Below are 18,176 nucleotides of genomic sequence, written 5' to 3' on the forward strand. Positions count from 1 at the left end.
TTTAATCCCCTCGGGCAGAGGAAAGTCATATCCGCATGACAAGTAACGATTCAGTAATTAAAAGAAAGTAAAATCCCTATATTTATCAGGCACACCTTTGATTACTTTTCAAAGCAGTTTTCTACATTATACAGTTAGTTAGGTGAGATGAGGCGAGAGATACTATTGAGGAAAGCAAGGTTCAGAAAGGCCGCGCAGGCAAAATTCAGGTCTCTGGAACTGTTTGTAGACTTCGTGCAAGCCACTACTCGCAGGGGAATAAAGTCAGTCCTAGACACGAGGTTTTGGGTAGACATCCAGGAATAAGAAAAGTCAACCTCAAAGTCGGGATAGGTCTCAGGCCTGGAAAGGATTTGGGCTTCCGGAGAAAGGCCAGTTATCACAGGGAACGGAGATAAAGCGGCGACACAGAAAGTCCTTTGTCCCGAAGCTGGAGTTACCCGCGGAGGGGCGGGGGCAGCTTTGGGCCCAGGGGGACCTCGGCTCGGCTCCGGCGGGCTGCGGCGGGCTGCGGCGGGCTGTGGTCTCTAGCGGGGAATTCGGCCCCCGCCCCGCAGTGACCGACACGCCCCGCCCCCTCCCCGAACCCCTCGGGGGCTGCAGCCCTGCAAGGCCCGGTCCAAGCCGACGGACCCCGGGCTCAGCCCTGGGCGGACCCCACTGCAGTGGCCCCCCCAGTCCGCCCGGGGCGCTGTGGCCGTGGCGGGTCCGGAGGGGGCCGGTGAAGCCTTGGGGAGGGGAGGGGACAGGGGAGTGTTGGAGGCGCCGGAGCCGAGCCCGGCCGGCCGGGCGGGCGGAGAGTAGGAGGAGGAGCCGGGGCGGGCTGGCGGGCGGCCGGGTGGCGGCGGTGGCATGGCGGAGCCGAGCGGGGCCGAGACGAGGCCCCCCATTCGGGTCACCGTCAAGACCCCCAAGGACAAGGAGGAAATTGTGATCTGCGACCGAGCCTCGGTCAAAGAGGTAGTAAGGGTGGCGGGGGTGGGGGTGAGCGCGGAGGAGGGGTCTGCGAAGAGGCGGGTGGCTCTGAGACTGTCGGGCGTGCGGGAGGGCCGGGGAGTGGAAGGCGGGAGCCCAGCAGGCACTCGGAGGAGCGGGAGGGTAGGGCAGGCAGGTAGGGGGCATCCTGCGAGGGCGATCTGGGGAAGCGTGGCGCGTGTTGGGGAAGGGAGACCGGGGTTTGCCTTGTGGCCTGGGCTGGGGGCGTGGTGGAGAGTGGGAAGAGGACACCTTGCACTGGGAAGCGGGGAGGACCCTAGGTTTGAGGGGAGTGTTCGCCCCGGTTACTGGTCGGGATTCGAGGCGAAGAAGCAGAGTGGGGGCCGGGCCAGGTGCTGAGCCCGGAGAGTGGGCGGCGGGGCGCAGGTTGGGGGGAACTCTGGGCGCCTACTGTGCGACTCAGAGAACGCCCAGAATTCTGACGCCTGGTCGGTGAGGGGAGGATTTCCCTCTGCCCGGATCTTTCCTACTCTTTCAAATTAAAGTGGATACATTTGATTCTCAGCCCCTCTGGGATTTACACAGTGTGCAGTAGGTGCTTAGTAAAATGTGTTGAATGAGGGAATATTGCCTGTGTTCACCACCTCCCTGTGGCTGCTCCAGAATTTCACAGAGGCGGGGCTTAAGATAGGCGTCTGATTGGAAGGGAGGGGTCTGGACGCTGCCTTTGCTTAGCAAGTGCACCCTCTACTTAAGAGTGTGTGTTTGATTTGCTTGGGTTGATGGGGGGCGGGGACGGTGTGTGTGATAGGTTTGGGGAGTCTAACTCTCCCCAGCCAGCCTTTATTGCCATCATTGCCCCTCCCCCGACCTTATAAAATGACCACATTCCATAATTTAAATAATTTTTGCCTGCAAAGCTGAATTTGAAATCACCTCTAATTGAGAGCTCCCCCCACCCCGCAGCATACATTTGGTTAAGAGGAGCCTGGGCTTTGATGTCAAGACCTGAGTTCCAGTTTGCCCAGGGCAAGTTATCTAACTGCTCTAATCCTCAATTTTCTGGTCTCTGAAATGGAGATAATAATTAACATGTGTAGTTAGTGCTGTTATAAATAACTGGGACTTATTTGTTGTAGCTGTTACAAGAAAACTGGGAATAAAGAGAGGAAAGAGACTTGAAGTCTGAAGAGAGAAGGCTGAGGGGAGACAGGGTTGGGCCAAGGAGTTTCCATGAGAGAACTGCCCAGGTAGTACCCTCAGGAGGAACCTGGGACTGAAGAGGGAGTGGACAGAAACAGGGCTTGGGAGGGTGAGAGACCCTGGAGTATTGCTGAGAGGAGCCTCTCACTGGTCCAGCTCCCTTGGTTAAGAAAGGAGCAGCTTAATTTCAGCTGGAGGGATGGAGTCAAGACTGCTGAAAGGACTTCCCGCGACTAGAGGTGGGAGCAAGGGAATGCAGAAGCTTTGAAGGAGAGGCAGGGTCCCTGGTTGGTGGAGCCCAGGCAGCCTCCACAGTGACCTTTGCCTCTTGATCACAGTTTAAAGAGGAAATCTCCCGGAGATTTAAGGCACAGCAGGATCAGCTGGTCCTGATCTTCGCAGGCAAGATCCTCAAGGATGGGGACACACTGAACCAGCATGGGATCAAGGATGGGCTCACTGTTCATCTGGTCATCAAGACCCCTCAGAAGTAAGTTCAGGAGAGGAGCAGGTCCAGCTTCAGACTGGGCTTTCTTTGTTTCTCCCCATCTGACACTTTCTCACTCATTGTTCAAACATATGTCTGTGGAAGGTCTGTGGAATGCCAAGACCCAGGAAGGTGGCTCTTTGATGGGCTGCCAGAAGGCCCTGTGATCGGACCTGCAGGGCCAGGGAACTTGACTTACCTCGCCCTAAATGACCTGGAGATAGAGGATACTGGCTCCTTTCTCCCTCTGCCCGATTTCCTGACTGCCCCCGGCGTCACCCTGCCCCAGCTTCAGGGTTACCTCAGAGGTGGCTTGGTCTAGGGCTGTAGCTGCGCAGCATACATAGAAATCATGGTCTTCCCTTTTGTGTCCACTTCAATGAGGATTTTTCTTTCTTTCTCAGGGTTCAAGATCCAGCTACTGCCACTGCTTCTTCCCCTTCCACCCCAGACCCAGCCTCAGCCCCCTCCACCACCCCTGCTTCACCCGCCACGTCTGCCCAGCCCTCCACTTCTGGAAGTGCCACTTCAGATACAGGCAGTGGAAGCCGAAGGGGCAGTGGAGGGGGTACCTCCCCAGGGACTGGGGAGGGACCTCCCAGTGCCACTGCATCCATACTCTGTAAGCCTTTAGGGAGGAAGGCACCACACTGTTATAGTCTATAGAGTGGGAGAGAGGCCAAGAAGAGGGGAATATTGATCCCTGCTCCTGATCTGATGGGGATTGGGGCCCCTGAACATAGGGTTCCAGACACTGGTGCTTGAGCCAGGTGGGGAGGAAACCAATCTGCAAGGGCTTCCCAGAAGAGGGGAGCATGGTGAAATATTAAGGGTGAAGGGAGAATGGGGCTGGGGTTGTGGAAAACCCTGGGAGAGGGTATTGGAATTTGGGAAAAAGGTGGGCCCAACAGTATCCAGTTGGAGAATATTTATTTGCTCATTCAGGAGGCCGTCACTGATTGCCCTCTCTGGGTTCAGTACCATGCCTGCCTGTCAGCCTCGGCCATCAAAGAGGTCTCAGTCTAGTAGGCTCCCACCTCTTTGCCAGCAACAGATCAGGGCTGGGTCTGTGGAATTGATTGAGAAAGGGAGATGTGAGAAGCAGAGGGGGCCCATCCTGGTTCCTTCAGGTGATGTCAGTGGCTCTGGCCAGGTAGAAGAGTCTTGGGAAAAACTGACCCTGCTCCCCTCCCGCACAGCTGGCTTTGGGGGCATCCTGGGCTTGGGCAGCCTGGGCTTGGGCTCTGCCAACTTCATGGAGCTGCAGCAGCAGATGCAGAGGCAGCTGATGTCCAATCCTGAGATGCTGTCGCAGATCATGGAGAACCCCCTGGTCCAGGACATGATGTCTAACCCCGACCTGATGCGCCACATGATCATGGCCAACCCCCAGATGCAGCAGCTGATGGAGCGGAACCCCGAGATCAGTCACATGCTCAACAACCCTGAGCTTATGAGGCAGGTGGGTCTGAGAGAAGTTTGGGGGGGGCGTGGAGGACCCCGGGCACCCAGCTGTACCCTGTCTTACCTTTTCCTACCTTGTCCTACCTTGATATGTTCATTCATTCATTCAACAGCTCATGTTTTGAGCACTGGGGGTACAGTGATGAAAAGACATAGGCCTAGTTCTCTAGGAACTACTTCTTTTTTCTTTTCTTTTTAGATTTGTTTTATTTATTTATTTATTTTTGGCCGTGCTGGGTCTTTGTTGCTGCGTGGGCTTTCTCTAGTTGCTGCGAGTGGGGGCTACTCTTCGTTGCGGTCTTCTCATTGTGGTGGCTTCTCTTGTTGCAGAGCCCAGGCTCTAGGACACACGGGCTTCAGTAGTTGTAGCTTGTGGGCTTGGTAGTTGCTGCTCTTGGGCTCTAGAGCTCAGGCTCAGTCATAGTGGTGCACAGGCTTAGTCGCTCCATGGCATGTGGGATATTCCCAGACCTGTGTCCTCTCCGTTGGCAGGCGGATTCTTAACCACTGGACCACCAGGGAAGCCCCCCAGCAACTTCTGGTCTCAAAGGGAAGTAGGACAAATAAGAAGGCATTTATAGTACAGCATGGGTAGTACTATCATAGAGATGGTCACAGGATCCCTTAGGAGCACACAGAAGGGCTCCTGACCCTACCCTGGGGTCAGAGGGGGCCATAAAGGAAGTGTTGCCCAAGCAGAGACCCAAAAGAGGAAGAATGAACCAGAGGGAAAAAGAAGAGTATTCAGGGCTAAGGGACAGCAAGCACAAAGGCCTGGGAATGAAAAGTAGGATTGGAGACCTTTGTGGCTGGGCAGGGCCAGGTGGATAAGGGAGGGTTAGGTGGGTGAGGAAGACCCAGGCAAGGGGGTCTGGTGTTGGTCTTCGGGAGCTCTGTCTTGTAGCCACCCACTAGGGGATGAGGGTAGATGATCTTAGCAGAACTGTGGACGCTAGTGCTGGACTCACCAGAAGGTAAGTCCCATAAGGGCAAGACTTTGCAAATGTTTTGTTCACTGCCTAGAACAGTGCATAGTGTATAGCTACCACTGGTGTATAGTTACCACTCAATAAGTACTTAGTAAATGAATGACTTGTGGAATAAGAGATCAGAGGCTTATCATAGACATAAAAGTGTCTTAGAAGAGGCATGTATGGAGCAGATTTAGGAAGAAGGACAGGGAAAGCTTTCCAATGGATGGGAACAAGCAGCCGCTGTACTCACTGTCCCCTCGTTATTGAGAGTGAGACATTGGCTCCCAAGAGAAAGCCCTCATCCTATTTCTCAAGATTCAGTGAGGCCAAAGACCTGTAGTGAGATCCAGAAGGTGTTGGTAGCATCGTCCCAGCTTGAATCCTTTCCCCCCATCAATTTGTGGTCATTTATCAGAAGCTGTAATCTAGTCTTGGTCAGACAGACCAACCTGGCCTTGAACCCTGTCTCCACCACTAACTGACTGTGGGTACTAGACAATGAGTCTCTGAGCCTATTTTCTTATCTGCTAAATAGGGACAGAGAAACATACTTGGGATGGTTATCATGGGGATTAAATGACTTGAATTCTGTAAATTACTTAGCTCAGTGCCTATATGTAGTAACTGTTCAATAGATGTTAATTTTTTCTTTTGCTTTCTCCCCTTTCTCACGTCCTTTCTTTTTTTTTTTTTTTTTTTTAATATTTATTTAGTTTACTTACTTGGCTGTGCTGAGTCTTCATGCAGGATCTTTAGTTGTGGCATGTGGGATCTAGCTCCCTGACTAGAGATCGAACCCAGGGCCCCTTGAACTGGGAGCTCAGAGTCTTAGCCACTGGACCACAAGGGAAGTCCCTCTCATGTCCTTTCTTATTGAACTTCCTTGTGTTCCCTGATACTTCTGCAGATCCCCTGAACCTGAGAGAGGAAAGCTGCTGCCCTCACCCCATCTGGGATCATACCCCCAAAAGTCAACCAGAATACCCACAGAGAGGCAGGGTTGGAGCCAAGATGACAATAGAGAAAGGAAATCCAGTTCACCCTCCTCCCAGCCACTCTGGATCGGTTCCTGGGCCCGGGACCCTAGTCCTGGTCCCCCTCTTCAAGGCCCAGTCTTTTTCAAGCTTGGTGACACCCTGGTTCCAGAGTCACTCTCTCTCTTTCCCTTTTCTACCAGACAATGGAGCTTGCTCGAAATCCAGCCATGATGCAGGAGATGATGCGGAACCAGGACCGGGCTCTAAGCAACCTGGAGAGCATCCCTGGAGGGTACAATGCCCTCCGCCGCATGTACACAGACATCCAGGAGCCCATGTTCAGTGCTGCCAGGGAGCAGGTGGGGCCAGGGGCTGGGCTGTGGGAGGGCAGTCTGAACGCGGGAGCACCCAGCCCAGACCCAGGCAAGCCTGAGGTGCTATCTGCTCCTCTTTCCTTCCCTAGTGCCCTGAGGGTAGGCCTTGGCTTGAAGGTGGTTTTCACAGGGCACAGCCGGGGATGGTCCATCTCGGCATGGGACTGAAGCACTGGGGCAGAAGATAGCAGAGGTCCCTAGGGAGTGGGGGCAGTGCAGTATCCAAGGGCTTTGACATTGTTCTGGCAGACTTCTTGCGCCGAGGGCTCAAAGGTTGTGGGGCGGGCCTGAGGTCAAAGAGCCCACCCTTCCACAGTGTGTCTCAAGTGTGGTCCACAGATCACCTGCATCAGAAGCACCTGGGGTGCTTGTTAATCATGAGATTCCTGGTTCCCACCTTTGAGATGCTTATTGAATCAATCTCTGGAATTAAGCCTTGGGAATATGTGCTTTCAAAAATGCTTTGTGAATTTTTTTCAAATATACAAAAAGTATAGCATTCTCTCATATCAAAGTTTAATTTACACGAAATACATTATGCATTTACCTGTTTCAAAACTCAGAAGTTACACAAAGTAAACAGAAGGATATTTAAAAAGAGTGGAAAGGTATCCAAACTTAATAAAAGTATACAAAAGGGATCCTTCTATTTCCATCTCCCAGCCCTCTCTTTTCTATCCCGGAGTTAATGAATATTTTTAGTATTGTGTGTGTTTTCCTAGATATCTTTAACATTAGCAAATAAGATATTACACATGGAATTGCAGCCGTCACATGCCCCTCCCCCATCCTATGCCTCTCTTTCCCTCTCGGAGTCACTACCACCCTGATTCGCTGTTTGTCGTTTTGATTCTTTTATTACCTATGTATGTATCCATAAATAATCTGTGGCATCATTTTGCATATTTTTTCAACCTTATGGAAGTGATATGCTGTTTGTATAATTTTAGACTTGCTTTTTAAAAACATGTAAAAATGTTTCATTTGAAGAATAATATAGTTGCAGAAAGGTACACATATCCTAAGTGTTCAGCTTGATGGATTTTCACAAACTGAACAGCCTGTCCCCACAACCAGCACCCAGGTAGGAGAGTGGGACCTCACAATACTTTTTCCTTGTGGAAAGGAAAAAGCACCATGTCCTGAGCAGTCCATGCCATCCCAGCAGATTGCTTGTTCATGGCATCGCTAGTGGTAGTGTTATTCGCTCAGTTGTGTCTGACTCTTTGTGACCCCATGGACTGTAACTTGCCAGGATCCTCTGTCCATGGGATTCTCCAGGCAAGAATACTGGAGTGGGCTGCCATTCCCTTCTCCAGAGGATCTTCTAGACCCAGGGATCAAACCCAGGTCTCCTGTGCTGCAGGCAGATTCTTTAGTGTGCTCCTTGCTGGCTCTGTTCCTATAATGATACCACGTTGTCTTAATTAAGCCTGGGCATCAGGTAGGGTGACTCTCCCCTCCCCCCTGCAGCTTATTCTTCACTGTCATCTTGATGATTATTGCCATTGCTCTTTCAAATTTTAGAAAGTGCTTATAGGAATTGAAAGTGCTTATGAAGATTACCTGTGGGTTTTTAGTTTAAGTTTTATTTTACTTAAGTATTTAATTTAAAATGTATATCAAAGTAATGCATGTACCTGGTTAAAAAAAAAAAATTTCAAGTAGTTGAGCAAGGCTTAGACCAAGCCCTCAGCTAATTCTGATATACTTTAAGGTGTGGGAACCACTGGCTCAGCTAAAAGAGCAGTGTTTGGCAACAGCAAGCTTGCGTCCGAACACCTGCCCCACCATTCTTCAGCGGTGTGGTTTTAAGCGAGTTGCTTCAGCCTCCCTGAGTTTTCTGCTGCCTCATTTTCAAAATGGAGACAATGTATTATAGCATTGTCCTCAATCATTTTGGTCTCTGGATCGCTTTATTTATTTATTAAAAAAATTGGGTTTTTTTTGCCTTACTGCACAGCATGTGGGAGGGATCTAGTTCCCTCATCAGGGATCAAACCTGCACCCCTTGCAGTGGAAGCATGGAGACCTAACCACTAGATTACTAGGGAATTCCACTCTGGACCCCTTTATATAGTTAGGACCCCAAGGAGGTTTTGTTTTTGTGGGTTAGGTCTATTGATATTCACTGAATCTGAAATTAAAACTGAGAATTTAAATAAATATTTATGAACTCATTTAAAAATAACAATAAACCCATTGCACATTAATATAACCAGCATGCTCTTTTAAAAAATAACTTTAGGGCTTCCCTGGTGGTCCAGAGGTTAAGAATCCACCTGCCAATGCAAAGGACACGGGTTCAATTCCTGGTCCGGGAAGGTCCCACATACCACAGGGTAAACTAAGCCACAACTGCTGGAGCCCGCGTGCCCTAGAGCCCGTGCTCCACAACAAGAGAAGCCGCCACAATGAGAAGCCTGCAACTAGGGAAAAGCCTTTGTGCAGCAATGAAAATCCAGAGCAGTCAAAAATAAAATGTTAAAACAATTAAAAAAAAAAAAAACTAATAATAACTTTATCTCCCAAAACAAAACTTTAGAGGAGAGAATGGCCTTGTTCGACATTTTTGCAGATCTCTTGAACGTCTGGCTTATGTAGCTGGGTTCTCAGATCAGATCTGCTTCTGTATTCAGTCCATTGCACTGTCACATGTTATGTAGCCTTTGGAAAACACCCCTGAATACTTATGAGAGAATGAGAGTGAAAAAGGCAAATAATGTCTTAGGGTTATAAAAATTGTTTTTAAACCTTGCAGAGGTCCTAGGACCACACTTGGAGAACTGGTATATTAGAGGGATATTATAAGCATTAGAATGAATGGGTCAGGCACATAGTAGGTGCTCAATAAATGGCCGTTGTTATCACTTTGGGGAGTTCTGGCAAAGAGATTCAGGCCTTAGGGTGTACGGGGAAGAGCAAAGCAGGACCCAGAACTAGCTGGGGTTGGGTGCTAGGCAAGTTAGCAGAACAGGAAATCTGCAATGATGACAAAGACTGAAACTGTGGTACACGTTCCCTGGCCTGCAAACGCTATTATCTGAACAGGCGTCTGGTAGGGCAAAGGAACCACAGCTCAGAGCAGGAGTTTAACAGGAAAAGTAACAGGATATGAACCTTCCTGGTGCGGTGGGGCTGAGGCTGCTCAGGTACCTCCTGCATGGGTAAGGCCTGCCTGGGGACAGGAGAGGGAGGCTGAGCAAGAGGAGGAGGCCTGAGCTCCCTCAGCCATCACATGCCTCAGACAGAGCTCTTTCCTGGCTATCAGCGGGTCCAGAGGGAGGAGGTTCAGATGCAGGTTCGGGTGCCCCCTTGGGCAGCCCATCATGTAGTGGGGTGCAGACCCTGAGACAATCCTGGGTAACATCCTAGGGGGCCTGATGCTCGGGGGTACTGTTTAGCTGAAGCAGCCAGTCTAAGAAGATGGGGGTGGGGAGGAGAAAGAAGAGACTACATGGAGGAAGCAACAGAGGACAAGACCTAGGGAAGGGTGCTCAGCCAGAGGCGTGCCCCTCTGAGGGGCTCCACGTGATGTTCCTGGATGGGCAGAATGCCACATGGGGGATCTGGAGGTGAGGAAGAAGGTTCAGCGGAGTTAGACTTGGACTGAGGTGGCTGGAAAAGGGAGAGCTGAAGGCAAATAGGGGTTAGAGTAGAGTCAGCTCCCATCAAGCCAATAGTTACCTATTGAGCACCTACTAATGTCAGGGGCCAGATGTACAAAGGTCAATCTGACATTGTCTCTGCCCCTTAAGAGCTAAGGAAAACCAGTATCTCGCTGCACAGTAGGAAACGTGTGTGTCAAGTATTATAGAGCACAGAGAAGACTAGAAACCAAATATTTAGAGCCACCAGGGGAGATGGGGATGTTTCCGGTGATCTGAGGGGTTCATTTATCCAGTCATTAGCATCAGCCAACTCCCACCTTGCAGGGTGAGGGTGAAGTCGGCCGTTGTGAGGTCAGAAATTGACATGAGGACCTCCACAGTTTTAGATCTCTCTCCCTTTCCTGGGGACGGGGAGGCTATTAGGTGAGAAGAAAGAAAGGGCCTAGCCCTTCTCCCTGATCTGTTTCAGTCCTTAACCCAAAACCTTTCCCTCCTCCCAGTTTGGCAACAACCCCTTCTCTTCCCTGGCCGGGAACTCCGACAGCTCATCCTCCCAGCCTCTGCGGACTGAGAATCGAGAGCCCCTCCCTAACCCCTGGAGCCCCTCGCCCCCCGCCTCCCAGGCCCCCGGGTCCGGTGGGGAGGGCGCCGGAGGATCAGGGGCCAGCCGGGTGCACCCGACGGTCTCCAATCCCTTTGGGATCAATGCGGCTAGCCTGGGGTCAGGTATGTCCTGGGGTGGGCGGAGCTGAGTGGGGTCACCAGGGCAGTCCCCTGCCCCAGGCCTGAAAGGGGTTCACACTGCTCCAGAGTACTGAAGACAGAGGTGAGACTGTATTAGAGCCACAGACAGAGCTCTGTGGGCTGGAGTAGCGGCTTCAGCCCTCAGAGGGTGAGGCTTGGTTCTAGCCCTTTCCCAGTGTTCCCAAGAGCAACCTAAGTAAAGGCTTGTGAATAAACCAGGCCCCACTTTCTAAGCTCTTTCAACTCTGTCGGTATTATCCATTGTCAATGGGTTAGACTGGGGATGAGGGTGTGTGAGAGGAATGAGGGACGGGTAGATGTGAGGCTGGGCGAGAGGGATGTACAGAGCTGCCTTGTACAGAAGTGTAGGTTATGCGCTGCACAACCCTGGGAGATGCCCCATTTATCAAGACTATGACTGTAAATGGCCCTAGGGATGTCTGGTAGATGCCATGATCTCTCTGTACTCTGCGGAATATCTTGGTCGGGAAAGTCCCTTCCCCTCTAAATGCTTATTTCATAAATAAGGGACTTGAACCTGACCCATGGTTTCAGAATTATACTGCTGAGTCTTGAGGGGTCTGGACCATTGCCAGGACGGGGGAAGACCGCATGGGAAGGGCTCCAGGCCTTCTGCCCCAGCTCCAACCAGATCGTTGACATACTTGGTTTCCTAGTGAGATTTGGTTTGAGGAAAGGGTCTCTGCTGCTAGGACAAGCTTGAAAACCATTGATCTGGGTCATCTTTAGTCAAATCCTTTCCAACTCTAACATTATCTGACCTGTGGCAGGAACAGAGGGATAGGAATCAGACCCAGTTTGTAACCAGCTTGATCATTGCAGAGCAGATGGTGAGGGACCCCGGCCAAAGCAGAGCAAGATGACCTCAGGGTCAAGAGAGACTTGGACCCACTCCCCGGGATGTGGGTGCCCACTTTACTGTTGCCTTTCTGAGTTTTGCAACCACTCAGTGCCTGAAGTAAGGTAGATTGAAATCAGGCATCTGGTTTCCATTTGGACCCCTTTTCTCTTGTTTTGTTTTTTTTCCCTTCTATCCTAGGGATGTTCAACAGCCCAGAAATGCAGGCCCTCCTCCAGCAGATCTCTGAGAACCCCCAGCTGATGCAGAACGTGATCTCAGCCCCCTATATGCGCAGCATGATGCAAACGCTTGCCCAGAACCCCGACTTTGCTGCTCAGGTATGGGACTGGCATGAGGGGGAGTGTGCTGGGGGCTGTGACTTGTGATGATCCAAATGCTCCAGAGCCAGACTGCCTGGGTTTCTGTATTGAGCTCTGCCACTTCCTAGCTGCATGAGCCAGGCAAGTTATTTATCCCCAGTTTCCTCATTGGTAAAATGGTAATAACAATAGTACCTGCCTTGGAGTTGTGAGGGTTAAGTGAGTTAATAACATAAAGTGCTTAGCACATGGCCTGGCACAGAGTAAGCCCTGTGTACTCAGAAATGTTCGCTATTATCCTCATCAGACTGGCTTCTGACTCTTGTCCTTGTCCAGAGTATAGTTCCAGTTCCTCTCACTGTCCCACCTAGGACTTCAGGATACTCTGAGATCCTTGGAAACGCTGGCCCGATTTCCTACAGTGGTGGGGTGCTGAGGGAGATGAGGCGGTGGGGGCGTTGTGAGGGTGGGTAGGCCCAGGCCTCCCCCTGCTACCTTCACCCTGGCAGATGATGGTGAACGTGCCGCTCTTTGCGGGGAACCCCCAGCTGCAGGAGCAGCTCCGCCTGCAGCTCCCGGTCTTCCTGCAGCAGGTAAGTGAGGAGCCTAGACGGGTGGAGGTTGAGGGCCACCCGGGTAGACCCTGAGGCCCAGTGGGTGGAGCTTAAGGGAGGGGCCGCGCCTGGCCTCTGGACTCAGGGTCTAGGCCGCCTCCCGTCTCCTGCCACCTCCTTTCCATGTTGTTTCCCACCAGATGCAGAACCCAGAGTCACTCTCCATTCTCACCAATCCCCGAGCCATGCAGGCGCTGCTGCAGATCCAGCAGGGACTGCAGACCTTGCAGACCGAAGCCCCAGGGCTGGTACCCAGGTGAGGGGCGGGGGCAAGTGGGCAACAGGGATCTGGCTCCTCCTCCCCCTCAAGCCCTTTTCCTGCTGCTCTCAGCAGCCCTTGTGTTCCTGAGGATCTGTTTTCCTGTTTCTTCCAACTGCTTTTCCTGCTGGATCTCACGTTCCCACCCTTTTCTCAGAGGCCGTCTCCCCCTTCTCGGTCTCTCCTGCCTGCAGCCTTGGCTCTTTTGGGATGGCCCGGCCCCCAGCATCCTCTGCAGGCAGCAACGCCGGGTCTGCGCCCGAGGTGCCCACCTCCTCGCCAGCCCTCCCAGTCACGTCATCTCCAGCAGGGGCCTCCAGCGCTCAGCAGCAGCTCATGCAACAGATGATCCAGCTTCTGGCTGGAAGCGGAAGTTCACAGGTACGCAGGGCAGCGGACTGGTGCTAGGACCCTGCGGTGCTAAGGGTGGCAGTCAAATGGAAACAGCAGGCTTTGGAGTCAGCCAGACCTGGCTTTAGTTCCTGGTCTGCTACTTTCGAGCCTTAGGTAAGTAACTGATCTTCCATAAGTTTAGTTTCCACAGCTGTGACATGGAGATAGTAATAGCACTTACTGGGTTAGCCGAGCACTGGTCTATGTGCCTTGTATGTAAGAGCTCACTTCCTTTACTCTTCACAGCAGCCTTGTTCTTACTCTTTCTGTGTTACAAAGGGGGACACTAAATCCCAGAGAGGTTAAGTGGCTTTCTCAGAGTCACATAGTGAGTGAGTAATGAAGCTGAAATTCAAACCGAGGCATATTGGCTCCAGGATTTACACTTTAGCTGCTGTGTTTTACTACTTCTGCTGTATCAGAGGACTCTTTTGATAATTAAAGCAGCCTCTGTCTGGGACTTCCCTGGCAGTCCAGTGGTTTAAGACTCCACATTTCCACTGCAGGGGGCACGGGTTCTATCCCTGGTCAGGGAACTAAGATCCCATATGCTATGTGGTGCGGCCAAAACAAAAATAAAAATGAATAAAGCAGCCTCTGTCTGTGAGACTGGAGAAGAGGATTCTGGGAGGAGAGGTGACCAGAGCCCTGGGCTACAAAGTCTTAGGCCTGGGGCTTGGGGGCAGAGCAGGGGATTACCTCAGGGAAGCCCCTTAACCTTTCTCCGACCTCTGTGACCTCTGGGGAAAGCCTTTCAACAGAAATGGAAGTGTGCCCAGCTCTGTGCGAGGCACTGAGAGGGCTGGGTGAAGCGCTCTCCAAGGCCCAGTCCAGCTGCGTCTGGAGCCCAGTGTGGGTGGATCATGCTGAAAACATCACAGAGTGGCAAAGGGCTCCTGTACTGCGGGTTGGGCGCTCTCACTGCTGGGCTCCTTCCAACCCTGAGTCTTCTGTTCGTGATCTAGGCTATGGCTTCCTGAACATCCCTGGGGGAAAACGTTTCCAGGAGATGTGTTTTGGAGTGTCAAAAACGAAAAGCCTCCTCTTTTGTAAATAACTGTGTTTGTTGATGGGTTAAACACAATTAAACAGGTGCGTGTTTTCCGCGGACCCTTCTCTGACCTTTATTGTGGTCGTGTGTGTGACAGTTGCCAGGAGCAGGTTTGGAGGCAGTATTTACTGACCACAGAACATTTGGCTTTTGGACTGCCTGTTAACATCTCCAGAGTGCTGATGGAAAGCAGTTAGGAATATCGGCTGATCTAGACCTATTTGTTACTTTGAAATTTCAAGAAAGATGCGCCCCTCCCCCCCCCCCCCCATGATGGCACAGCTGTTTAGTGATCTGGGACGCCGGCTCCCCTGGCCTCTGTTTGCTGGTCATCGACCCCTGCCCCATTGGTTGATTCTGAGGAGGACTTTGTCTCTCCATCATAAACCCTCGGAATCAGCTAGGCCCTCTAGGGTTGGTCCTGAGCCCACTTCACAAGGCTTGTCCCCTCCAGGTGCAGACGCCAGAAGTGAGATTTCAGCAGCAGCTGGAGCAGCTCAACTCCATGGGCTTCATCAATCGTGAGGCCAACCTGCAGGCTCTGATCGCCACGGGAGGGGACATCAACGCAGCTATCGAGAGGCTCCTGGGCTCTCAGCTCTCCTAACCCCTCAGCCCGGGCCTCTTGCGTCTCTCCTCCCTTGATGCCCGCGTTTGGCTCCTCTGTCAGCCTGGCCCTCTGCAGCTTGTCATCCCTTCTGCTCTTCTCCCTTGTTCTCTCCAGACAGCAGGGTGACTTTAGAGGGGTGGGCCCCAGCCCCGCGGCTCTGAGAATTCCACTTTTACTTCACCTCTTGTAGAATCTTCTCTCCTGGTCCTGCCTGCTTGAGCAGAGAGAGCTGTTTAAACAGTTTTCAGTTTTTGCTGATCGGCCCCACCTCCTTACTCCACAACCATCTTTTGCAGCCTTCACACTTCTCAGTGGCAGTGCAGAGTTGAAGGAGGAACCCACTGTCTGCTTTATTAGAACAGGGTCTTCTGTTTCTATCACTAGGATTTTTCTTGTCTTATGATTACTTTTGGTAACTCTTCCTCCTCTCTTTCCCCTCATCCCCTCCCACCTCCAGCCTACCCAGCGCTAGACTTCCATCCTCTGAAGGAAAGGAAGGTGAAGCAGGCTGTGATTTTCCTCCTCACCCCATGTTCTGATCACTTTCAGGGGGTCTGTTGGGATTCCCAGTGGAAGGAAGATGCTTGTTCCCCCTGTCTGAAGGGAGACATAAGACGCGGCCCCCCTGGAGCAGGAGTTAACAAGCCCTGAAGTGAAGTTGCTCAGTCATGTCTGACTCTTTGCAACCCCGTGGACTGTAGCCTGCCAGGCTCCTCTGTCCATGGGATTCTCCAGGCAAGAATACTGGAGTGGGTTACCATTTCCTTCTCCAGGGGATCTTCCCGACCCAGGGATCAAACTTGGGTCTCCTGCATTGGAGGCAGACGCTTTAACCTAAGCCCTGGACCAACCCAATAAGGGGATGAGGGAATGAGACTTTCTGGAGGAAGGGAATGGGGGAAACAGCGTGAGCAGAGGACTTAGAAGTTGGAATTGACAGGGAATGGAAACACTAATAGTTCTTTTAGTCCACAGAGTCTAGGCTTTGGCCTGGCAAAGGAGATTTAGAAATGGATGAAATTTGAGCTGAAGAAAAGGGTTCAGAGAAGCTAAACAGTATGGCTCACAAGGGATTATATTGGCTCCATTTCCTCAAACACACATGCTTCTGTACATTCACACACATTTCCATGAACCCAGGACCTGCCCGCATCTCCAGGTACCAGTGATTTAAGCCCCGCTCAGAAGACATGAAGAGGACTGGGGTCTGTCTCAGCAGTGAGGGTGTGTGTGGGTGGGTGGTTGCATGCACGCACGCACACATGTGCATGTGAGTTGAGTGGGAGGGTGGATACCTTATTGATTTCTGGTTTAGAGTTTTATCCCACCAGACAGAAGTAGGCAGAAGGGCCTGTCTAGGTCAGGAATATATACACCCTGGAGAGCTAGGTCCCCTAGGCCTCTGGATGCCTGGGTAGTATGGGGACCCCTTCTGAAGCTGTCAGGGCTGTGACTGGCACCCTTGATTACCCCTTCTCTTATTGCTTTTGGGGAATAGTGGGGGAGGAGTCTTTCTAGAACCCTTGGCCGCTCCTGCCCTTGAGTTTTCACTGTTTCCCTCCAGGCCAGAAAGTTCTATTTGAGGAAGGGAAGGAGAGGGCAGCAATGATGCCTTTGATCTGGAATTGGACTTTACTCTAGTGGAGCATAGGGGAGGCTCAGATCACCTCCTCTCTCTGCTACTTAGCCCAGCTGCTTGGAGGACCCGTTACGGAGGCAAGAGGAACTGAATTTTCTCCCAAGTGGGAAAGGGTCCCAAGCAATCCAGAGAGGATGTCTGTGTGGCTTTCCCTCCCTACCTCCCCCAACTCCTACACTGGCCTTTGTAAATAAATGATATGGTCTTTGTTGTGAGGGTGTCTTGGTGTTTGTTTCCTGGGGTAGAGGAGGCTGGCTGAAGACACTTCTTGGTTTTAGAGGGCTTTTGTAAAGCCATATCCAGACCAGTGGTTAAGAATCTGCCTTACAATGCAGAGGAAGCGGGTTCCATCCCTGGTTGGGGAACTAAGATCCCACATGTTGCAGGCAACTAAGCCCACATGCTCCACAACTGCTGAAGCCTGCTCGTTCTAGAGCCGAAGCGCCACAGCGAAAGATCCCTGCATGACGCAAGGAAAGTCCCGCATGCTGCAACCAAGACCTAACACAACCAAATAAAATATTTAAAAGAAAGTGTTCAGAATCATTGAAGGTAAAGGGATAACTGATCATGCAGCTATCTGTAATCAGTGATTTAGGAATGGAAAGGATTGTTCTCTTCCATTCCTCATTGCCAGACCATAAGTTATCAGGTCCCACCCCACCCACCACTCCCATAAGTCAGGGCTGTGAGAGGAATGTATGAAAAGTACTAGGAATATAGCTAAGTCCTTGCTTCCATCCCCTGATCTCTTGGCAAGACTATCCTCTCCTTACCCCAGGTAAAAAGGTCAAAACAAACCCTTACATCCAGATTTTATGTAAGTGGAGTTTAGCAGTTATTAGTCTTAAGCTCTGAGGCTAAAATCTAGCTCTACAACTTCTGCTGCTGCTAAGTCTCTTCAGTTGTGTCTTACTCCATGACCCTGTGGATGGTAGCCCACCAGGCTCCGCTGTCCATGGGCATTCTCCAGGCAAGGATACTGGAGTGAGTTGCCATGCCCTCCTCAAGGGGATCTTCTCGACCCAGGGATCAAACCCACATCTCCATGTCTCCTGCCTTGGGAGGTGGATTCTTTACTGCTAGTACCAGCTGGAAATCCCTGCCCTACAACTAATCAGTGTGAGCCTAAGGAAGTCTTCATATGTCTACAGTTTTATCTTTTGTATAGTGAGGTTATGGGCTAGAGTTCTGTGATACCTGGAATAAAGCGAGTGGGAAGTTCCACTTCTAATAACGGTAGGCTGGATGTTTCAGACCAACCCTCAGAAATTTTAAACATGAAAAGTATCAAAAATCAAAGGACTAATGAAGATTGGGAATCCAGAGAGAAAAGAAGACTCCAGGGCTGCCTTTGCTTAGGGGGCTTTTCCAATTGGGAAAAGGCTTCTGAGAGGCTGCGCTATGCTTTTGAGGGCCTTGAAGGATGAGAGCTAGAGGAAGAAAAAAATCAGAATCCGGGATAGCTAAATATAGGGATGCTGGTAAAGATCCACCTAGACTAGGAACCCCCAAGGATGAATCAGAAGGAAACCAGTTGTATTCTGCCTCCTGGTGTGCCACCATTCTGGGTGGTCTAGAAACTCTCAAGTCTTGAACTTGGAGTAAGCTGATCTATATGTGTAGCATCTCCAGAGGCTTGGGAGAAGCAAGCAGAA

The 18,176-nt window shown here is 51.3% G+C and overlaps 1 protein-coding gene across 4 annotated transcripts; it reads left to right on the plus strand.

Annotated features, from left to right (window-relative positions):
• The first annotated feature begins 751 nt into the window (after positions 1–751).
• Positions 752–16,733, plus strand: UBQLN4 (ubiquilin 4). Of its 4 annotated transcripts, none has more exons than XR_006551610.1 (11): positions 754–960; positions 2,478–2,629; positions 3,031–3,248; positions 3,826–4,088; positions 6,242–6,400; positions 10,527–10,752; positions 11,831–11,970; positions 12,462–12,545; positions 12,707–12,822; positions 13,020–13,332; positions 14,724–14,858. XR_006551610.1 is itself a non-coding variant. In XM_006052008.4 (11 exons), the coding sequence occupies exons 1-11, from the start codon at positions 853–855 to the stop codon at positions 14,874–14,876; spliced, it is 1,806 nt and encodes a 601-aa protein (XP_006052070.2). In that variant the 5' UTR covers positions 757–852; the 3' UTR covers positions 14,877–16,733. The 4 variants fall into 4 exon arrangements, 2 of the variants coding, with proteins under 2 accessions (XP_025143472.2, XP_006052070.2); XR_003109957.3 differs by lacking the exon at positions 14,724–14,858 and adding an exon at positions 14,184–14,328; XM_006052008.4 differs by having other exon boundaries at positions 757–960; positions 13,020–13,206; positions 14,724–16,733.
• The last annotated feature ends 1,443 nt before the right edge of the window (positions 16,734–18,176 follow it).

Source organism: Bubalus bubalis, chromosome 6, assembly GCF_019923935.1.
Source record: "Bubalus bubalis isolate 160015118507 breed Murrah chromosome 6, NDDB_SH_1, whole genome shotgun sequence".
Classification (NCBI taxonomy): Eukaryota; Metazoa; Chordata; class Mammalia; order Artiodactyla; family Bovidae; genus Bubalus; species Bubalus bubalis.